The 8,955-nt window shown below is 42.8% G+C and overlaps 1 protein-coding gene across 2 annotated transcripts in view; it reads right to left on the bottom strand.

The window, feature by feature from the left end:
* Positions 1-2,084: 2,084 nt before the first annotated feature.
* Positions 2,085-8,955, bottom strand: part of CREB3L2 (cAMP responsive element binding protein 3 like 2) — a 75,380-nt gene continuing 68,509 nt past the window's right edge. For both annotated transcript variants that reach the window (XM_041487475.1, XM_041487476.1), the window contains exon 12: positions 2,085-8,883. In XM_041487475.1, the coding sequence (XP_041343409.1) occupies positions 8,808-8,883 (76 nt within the window). In that variant the 3' untranslated portion in view covers positions 2,085-8,807. The remainder of the gene's footprint in view (positions 8,884-8,955) is intronic.

The following is an 8,955-nucleotide window of genomic DNA, read 5'->3' as shown; positions in this document are numbered from 1 at the left end:
CTAATTTCCTTCTTACTAGAGAGACAAAAAATAGTAATTTTATACCAATGCATAGAACTCGTGCAAACACAGTGTAAGACTAATTCAATAATGAAAGTGTAACCATTTTAAGCCTACAAGGAGACAACACCAAGAAAATGAGAAATCAAATAAATCACTTTGACTTTTTGAGGCACAAACTGGAGGGAGACAAGACATGCAAGCATTATTATTCATTAGAAAGGAAATATGCTTTTGTTTCCAATTGCTATCTCCTTTCAATCACCTTGCTTTACTTAATCTCAGTGTGATTTACAGAGAGGAGGAAACTACCATAGGCTTTGCAGACCAGGAATCTGAAGCATGGAATAAATAGGGCAAGCCAAATTCACCAGCATGCCACAAGCATGAGGCCCACATTTCTAAAAAAATCCTAAAGCAAACAAATCAGGAAAGGGAGCATCAGGAATGAATCTTCCATGAAATACCTTCAAGGGGGGTGAAGTCTGTGCTGTTGTAACACAGGTACAAACAATAGCTAACAGCACAAGAACACTTTCTACCCGAACATGCCATGAGAGGCATCACAAGCTGCATTTGGACATCCTTCCTCCTGTCCTGCAACAGCCTGAAAAAGGAGTATCAAAAGCCAGCCTTGGATTCAAACAGTAAGATGCTTTTCCAAGAACAGGCTGATAGGTAGGGAGGCTGGCAGCTCATCACACAGCATCTCCCCATTGTGTGGGGTTTCTTTTTCAGTCACAGACTCCCTGCAGCATCACCTGTTGTGTGATGCTTTAAGGTTCACAGGGAGATCCGAGGAGATTCTTAACTGATGGCTAATCACCGGCCTGTGGTTTGTTTGCTTGGAGGAACTGAGCTCAACTAAAACTAAGCTGAGGGTAACTTTCCCAATCAGTCACAGTCTAAAGATTTTCCTCTAAAAATGCTATATATGCTGCAAACAAGCGCCCTGGATCAATAGTCCTGGCAAGTGAAACTGCCTCTTTGGAAAGCAAGAGGCACACAGGGTAGATCCTTGGAGAAGAACCTTTTTTCTTCCCTTACTGCCAATTTCTTTTGCTACTTTAACCTCTTTAGCCCCAAATCAAGGCATTTCTGAAAATCCACATCAGCCAGAAATTTAGTGCAGGCCACAGTGTTCCAATTTCCTTTGTATGCCACCTTCCCCAAACTCTAGAGCATCCTTCTTTAGGAGGCCTTGGAAAGGATGCACCGAAGCCAACTGGCATAAAACAAATTACTGTACCATTTGTGATGCCAGCTCTACACAGGGTAATTTTCACATCGGCACTAGGTCATCCTTTGTCCAGTTCCCTGGATGACCAGCAAAGCCACAGAGTCCCCACACTGAAACAATCAGGCATTTCCTTTTCCCTGTCTATCAAAGCAGCAGAGGTCAGCTCTGTGCCCTGGCTGGATGCTGGGTTTGGGCTGTAGGGTGTCATGTTGAGTGCTCACACAGGCAGAACAAACTTCTGAATTGCTGGAGAAAGCTCCCAAACTATTTCAGGGGCAAGGCAGGCAAAGGAAAGGAGCTGAGGCCACCAGAAGAACCAATTCTAAAAAGCCAAAGCAGAAAGTGCTCCTTTAAGAGTTCACTCCAGTTTAAACAAGCCCAGTGTGAAGCCAGAGCAGGGAAAGGCCTTACCTTCCAGAGGTGTGTTTGGCCCACAGAGATCAGCCCCAGCAAGCCCTGTCACTCCAGGTGACTGCACAGCACCTCAGTGTCACTAGGCTGAAGCAATGCCCCCTCCAGCATCAGCCTTCCTGGATCCCAGTTGTACAGAGAATTTACTGTTAATGGGGCCGTAGCACAGCGCTGCACTGAGTGCCATTATCACTGTTAAATGCTGTTGGCCTTCCCTGATTTGCACCCATTACTGAGATATAATTCTCTGCTAACCTCAAAAATGGAAGGGACAGCCAGCTTCAGTAAAACCCCATATCCTTCTTTGTCTATCACTTAATTACCAGGGTTCTGCCATGGTGAAGATAGACAAATTGCACATGCTGGCACACCTGTGAAAGTCAAGGGCCCAGATTTTTTCCAGTCATCAGGAAATCAAACAAGTAGCAATTGCTTTTTTCTACAGAAAATATTTATTTGCAAGAAATGAAAAGCATATCATACTTCACTACATACATATTTAGGCTAAAAAAGCAGGTAGTCTGTTCTCTCACAGAATCAGGCAAATTATTTAAAAAGGAAACACAGCAATTTCTTTCCACCCAATGGACATGTTTGCAGTGTGAACAATCAGGTGGGACCATATCCAGATGACAGCACTTGTACAAAAATAGAAAGGTCACTGAACACAGACAGAGTTAAATAGACATGGCAAGAGAATAGAGATATTTGCAGTCAGAAGAGGCCCCAAATGAAGTTTACCGAGGAGTTTTGAGGGGGGAGTGGTGTGCTTTTGCACTAGGATCACTGTCCCTGGTATCTCAGACAGTTTTAAATGTTTGCACAAACCTATACTGTGAACTATATGCACAGGAACAGAGGGAAAGGCAAACACCAGCTTAAGTGCCCTACGGGTGTCACAGCAGAGTGACTGTTCACTGACCAAGGCAATGGAATTGGCCATGGATACTTCTCTTCAAGAGAGCACCAAGAGAGCAGGTAATTTGCCCTTGGAAGCCTAGTGAATCCCAGGGAAACTGGGATGTACTTGGACTACCCTCTGAGAGGAAACTGCTTCCCCTGGCTTGCATCTCACTGTGCCTGAGGGGTGGTTAGGGCATCAGCGCTCCCAGGGGCCATCTTTTAAGGCAATTTACACCACGTAAAATAATAATAATAATAAAGGCATTCAAAGCCATAATTCTGCAGACCAAAAATGATACCAGAATATAAAATAATTAGTTTTTTGTACCAAGCCAGAACTGGTCTCTAAAAAGGCCAGACAATCTATGCACACACACAAAATTACACAGTGCAACAACATTCAGTCGACAATTAATCACAGGACAGTCTTCAGAGCAATTCACACAACAGTTTTACAAGTGCTCAGTGATGTGGAATGTGAACAGGTTTCAGAGAAATGCCTGGACTTTCTGCTGCACCAAGCCCAAAGTGCCCTGTGTGTTCTGGTAGATGCCTTTATTTAGCAACACTTACTACATGAAGAAAACTCTGTGGGTTTGATACCTTTTGATCATTCACCATGCACATGTGCACAGACGTGCACATACACACACACTCATTCTCTCTTAACTGTACAAATAAAGAAAGCAAGATGCCATTATATCAGCACCACTGAATTAAAGTCTGCTATGGTAAAGTCAGATATAAGCAGAGTTCTGTTTAACAAAATTCAGTACCTGACTCTGCTTCTCCCTCTCTCTCTTCCACTCCCTTCATTATGGACTGCTAAGGCTCAGCAAGATTTTTACCTGCTGTTTAGAGGGTAAAGTGGGATATACCATAAAGGTCAGGTTTGCATAAACAGGACTGCATAGCATTAAAGAGCAAGGGGAGTAGGAGTAAACCTAAACGTAGCAGGTAACTAATGAAAGAGACTATCACTGCTGATTCAGGCTATTACTGCTGATTTATGGAATCAAGAACTAGAAGGCTTCCCTGTGATGCACGAAGTCCCTTCACCTGCCTTTTCTTTCACCCTTTCTGCAAGACAGGTCTGTAAATCCAGCTTTCCCATGTTCTGTTCTCACCTCTTTAGTTGCACCTCTTGGAGGAAGAATCTGGAGATCAGTTGTAGGGCAGACAAGAGACTGCTGCTAATAAAGAATATCCAAACCCCATTCAGCATCAGATCCAAACAGCATCACAAATGAGTTTCCTGCATGATGCACTTTTTTTTCTACACAGGAATTTGATTCATATGTATATATATATATACACACACACCTTGGTAAAGCAGAAAAAGACCTGACATAAAAATGAGAAAACCAAATTGCAATTTCCCTCTCAGTCCTGGAGTCTCCAATGGATGCTGATCACCTAAGCAATGCAGTGTTCATGAGGATCAACTTTCAACAAATTCTCTGAATGCCCAATGTTACTTTATTGGCCATGAGAAAGCTACAAGATGGACAGAATTCTTACATTTTCTTTGTAAAGACCTTACTTAACATACACATCAGTTCATTCCCCTTTGCAACCCCCAAAGTTGTTAAACCTTAATGCTAGATAGTGCAAAGCAGCAACACATCATAGCACTACAGTGTTATATAGGCTGGGACAACTTCAGCAGCTACAAAGTACTGACCTATCATTTCACCTTCAGAATACAAAATGTTCCCTTTTTAATTAGTGACTCGAGAAAGAAATATTTTAGTCACCAGGTGTATAAAAATACTCCATATTCCTCTGCTCTTAGCTGCGTGGGTTTTGAACAATGGCCTCTTGGCATTAGCTAGAATCTAGAGCCCAAATACTCAGTGGAAATCCCTCCCAATGTAGCAATTAGCATCATTCACTTACTTGACCTACATTCTAAAAGTGTCTAGACAGAATTCACCACTGATAGTTGGAGGGATGGGAGTGAAGAGGTTGGTTGGTTTCTTTAGCAGGGGAAAAAAAAAGTTTTTAGATTAATTTTTGGTCTATGTTAGAAGAATCAAGAACACATTAAGATACACTGTTACACACAGAGATGTGGAGGAAGAGGTCCCCTGTCAGCATAAATCAGACCTGCAGCCTCCAAGAGCAGTGTGTGAGAACCATGCTGGTTTTATCGGCTGGGATCTGGCCTAAGAACCTCAGCCTAATCCATTAGTCTATGTTGCTGAAAAATATTGAGTGATACAAATGAAATAAAAGAAGTGCAGCAAAGAACTATAACTAGCCTGGGGGGAAAAAACTGAACACTATCTACACCCTAGTAACAAGGTTAGAAACGTCCCATGCCCTGTGATTCAGACTTTTAAAATATACATATATATAAAATAATGCCCTATATTCCTTCATAGCTTATCTCCCTAGAAGCAAAGACTCAACAGATCGAAACATGCTCTAAAGCTACAGGCCAAAAGGTAACTTCACTAGTGTGTATAAAATTGTGCTGGTGAGCAACATAACCTTACAGCTGAGGACTCTTTATCACTTATGTCCTCTACTGGAAATTAAAATTATGTAGCACACAAGGCCTTTGCTTATCCTGTCCATACACACACATATGATTCCACAGCATCAAGTCACTGATCACCAGAAAAAGCACACTGGCAGAAGGCTAAGGCCTGAAGTAATAGAGCTGAACTGACTAAAAGCACTTACTGCCATCCTCCCTGAATGTGCCTTACTTCTCCTATGCCCTTAACTCAGAGCACAGAGGCTGCCTCTCCACGCGGTCTGCAGTGCATCAACATTCCCACGGGGGTCACCCTTGCATGCTGAGGCTGGCAGTGCAATAGCACCTTGTCCTGCCTCTCCTGTCCCCTGCTAGGTACAGAACACGGGCACAAACCCCCTCTGGAGATCGTGGGTCCTTGCCACACAACAGCCTGTGAGTAGGTGATGAGGGGATTCCTTGGCCCCTGGCAGAGAAACCTGCTCTATTAAGGCCCCTGATGAAAAATGATTACAAACATAGCAAAGTGAAGCAAAGCTTTTTCTTATTATAAAGTAACATGTAATACAATAAATCCCCAAGCAATGTGTGTGCTAGGACAAGAGATTCCCTAAAAAAGAATACCTAAAAATAACTTAAAGGAGTAAACAAATTAAGAATATAGTAATAGATTATCAAATATTTACAAGAAATCAGTATGACCATACCGGCTTGGGTGGATTAGTACAGAGGCCTGACCCAGACTATGGCCAGTTTAAAATGCTCAGGATGAAAACATGATTGATTATCTTCCAACCAGATTTGAACCAATACACCCAAATTAAAAAAAAAAAAAAAAAAAAAAAAAAAAAAAAAAAAAAAGCAAAGTTTTAATGGTGACCAGTGCAGTAGGTTTCAGAGAGGAGGAGCTATTTTGGTTGTGCAAAATCATCTGTCCTTTAAGAGCTGAGAAATAATTCCACTTTGGTTTTCACACAGTGAAGTCAGCCAGCTGTATGTGAAATGGGAGGTGATCCATTCAGCTGGCAATGGGCAGGAGCTCAGGCTGCACAGTGCAAACTCCAAGACTGGTAAGTGGTGTTGTGCTTCACACCTTGGGGCCTCTTCTGCACAACATTTAACCACTTGGTTGCCCTCAAAGGCATCAAACCAAGAGTGCTCTGGAAAAAAAAAGTCCATTTAAGGAATTTTCTAAACTATAACCATGGCCACTTATGCTGACATGTTTGGGGTCAATCCCAGCTTTCTCCTGTCACTCTGCTGACCTCAAGTTGCTGAGCAATGCAGCCACCCCTTGTGGCACTCACAAGTGATTACTGTTTATGTGAAGCCTTAAACCATTAAAAAAAACCCCACAAATACAAAAGTTGTTAATGGATACTGGAATGATGCAGAGAGCCCAGCAGGATCACTGTGAAGGGAAACAGACTCTATGGTGGTGGCTGACCCATGCCAAGATGGGAACACCTGCAAAGCAGACTACAACTGCATTTCTCCTCTCACTGTCACCTCAGGTAAAATAGTAAGGCACTTGGGTACAAGAAGTTTGGGTACAAGAAGTTGGGTACAAGAAGCATTACCTAGAAGAGCATATCTGCACACCAGAAGGAGCTCATGGAGTCAGGCACTTGTTTCACTGTCACTGATGTGAAACACCCTCTTAAAATGGCACAGGGAGGACTGATCCACAGTCCCCTCCAATTCACCAAATCCCTCCCATTCATTTCACTGGATTTTGAGTCAGGCCTGAAGGTGGCAAATAGGATGCTGAAAGAAGAAAGTCTAAGGAGAATGAAGAACAAGAAAGGAGCTGGTGTGACAGCTGCTGTAATAAAATACAAATTCAATATTTTACAAAATAGAATAGTTGCAAGAAATATCTACTGTACATAGTAAAAAATTATTTTTAAGGCTAGGTTAGTTTTTCCCTTATTTATCATTAGGAAAAAAAAATAAAAGAAAAAAGAGCTTCTAACTACTTTTTTTAATTGACTTCTTCTGGTAAACAGTTAAGTAGCTATGCCAGCCTGCTGAATTAGGATTTTCACATTAGATCCATCCTCAATGGAGCATGAGTGCCCTTCTGTAGGAACCAGATAAAACCCTGCTCAAATTCTGGACTGAGTTCAACTATGCCCCTGCAAGGACAAATTGCAAAAAGCACAACTCAGGCAAAGACATGACCAGCGTACTGAGGGAGAGGGAGAGAGAGAGAAACAGAGAGAGAGACAGAGAGAGGGAGAGAGGGAGAGAGAAAGAGATGAAGAGAGAGAGAGAGGGAGGAAGAGGGAGAGAGGGAGAGAGTGAGGGGGAGAGAGAGGGGGGATGCTTGAAGACAACACCACAGGGCAAGAAAGAAACAAAGAATGGAGAAGAGTACTGGAGCAGGATCAAACCTGAATGCTGCTCTTGGCTTTCTCAGTGAGCCCGGGCCAGTCACTTCACCCCTTCATGTGCTCATCTTATTCCTCTTTTGAGAGGTCTCCTGTCTACACAATCAGCTCCTCAGATCAGAGGCTGCCTTGGCATACAGTTAATACAGGATCCACACCACCTCTAGGCATGAGCTGGCCCTATCTGTACCCAAAGCAGCTGGTCTCAGACCACATCTCTGGAAAAGCAGGTAAGAGGAAAATAAGACACGTGGATTTATTTTAGGACAATTCATGCTTAAGGGGAGGAAATGAGTATTCAGTGATGTCTGTCTGTCCAATTTCAGGATCTGCCCAGATCACTTGCAGGGTTAGGAAAGCTCAGTTCTCTTAATTGCAACTACTTGAACAGAATTTGTCAAAGCTAATAAATACTATTTACAACAGTAACAGGAAGATGGCAAGGAAAGGAAAAACACAAGACAATCTGAGACCAGGTCTACACAAGAATTTTCATCAACCAGCTAGAAGCCAATAAATTAAATCCATACAGTCCTCTCAGGAGGCACTTCTGGTTTAAGCCTTACATTGATTTAGTTTGTTGGGAAGGAGCTGACTTAAGCTAAATAGATTAGCCTTAAGCAGACTAAAGGGCATCCATCTAAAATATTGCATAATTTCTCAAGGGTGGAAGCAGGGAAGCCCACTAGGACTGCTTTCAATGCACAGAGACACCTACCCTGCTAAGTGTGAAGAGGCTGGAGGGGAGAAGAGAAAGAGCATGGGGAGGATAATTCAGCAGCATCATGGACCAGCCCTCTCCTGCCTGTGCTATGAACTCAGCAAATCAGGGCCCTTTCTTGTCCCTTCAGCAGCAGGCTGCACACTTGCTTCTCTATCCCCCCAAAAGGCTCAAGGGCTGTAGACCAGTAGGCACAGAGCTGTGGTGAGATTCTAAGCACCATCATGCTGCATCTCCTCTCTCTCTCAATTACCTTCTCCCAAGAAAACTATCACCCACATGCTCCCATTGGTTTTGCACAATTCACCCTTCTCCAGAATGTCTTTGTGCTCAGATCAGGCTGTGTTCATGTACAGGCACACACACCCACCCATCACTGGCACACTGCTGGCATCATCTGCCATCATAATTCAGTCCTGCCCTTGTAGTGTTAGACAGGAAAAGGATAAAAGCAGAGACAGGGACTGTGTGCAACATGAGGAAGGGAGTTACAAAGACAAGAGATCCCATCTGTAGTCACAGCCTCATCAGTCAATGCAGAAGTTGAACTCCCTCTCTTTTGTACTTTGGTTCACTGAGGATGACAAGTCAGGGGAACTTTGGTTGAAAATATGTGGGAAGGAGGGAAGTCAAGAAAAAAGGCCTTTTTTATTTTTAAGAGGTGGCATTGACTCTTCTATCTATTTCAATTATCTTCAGTGTTTCATTTCCTTCTAGTTCGGAGTTGACTCTGTAGGGAACAAAAAACCAAAGGTTAATGCTAATAGTAATTTTTTTAAATACATATACTACTTGATTTGGC

Source organism: Pyrgilauda ruficollis, unplaced genomic scaffold (genome assembly GCF_017590135.1).
Source record: "Pyrgilauda ruficollis isolate IOZ18807 unplaced genomic scaffold, ASM1759013v1 scaffold80, whole genome shotgun sequence".
In the NCBI taxonomy this organism is placed as follows: Eukaryota; Metazoa; Chordata; class Aves; order Passeriformes; family Passeridae; genus Pyrgilauda; species Pyrgilauda ruficollis.
This window is presented reverse-complemented; position numbering and strand designations above follow the sequence as displayed.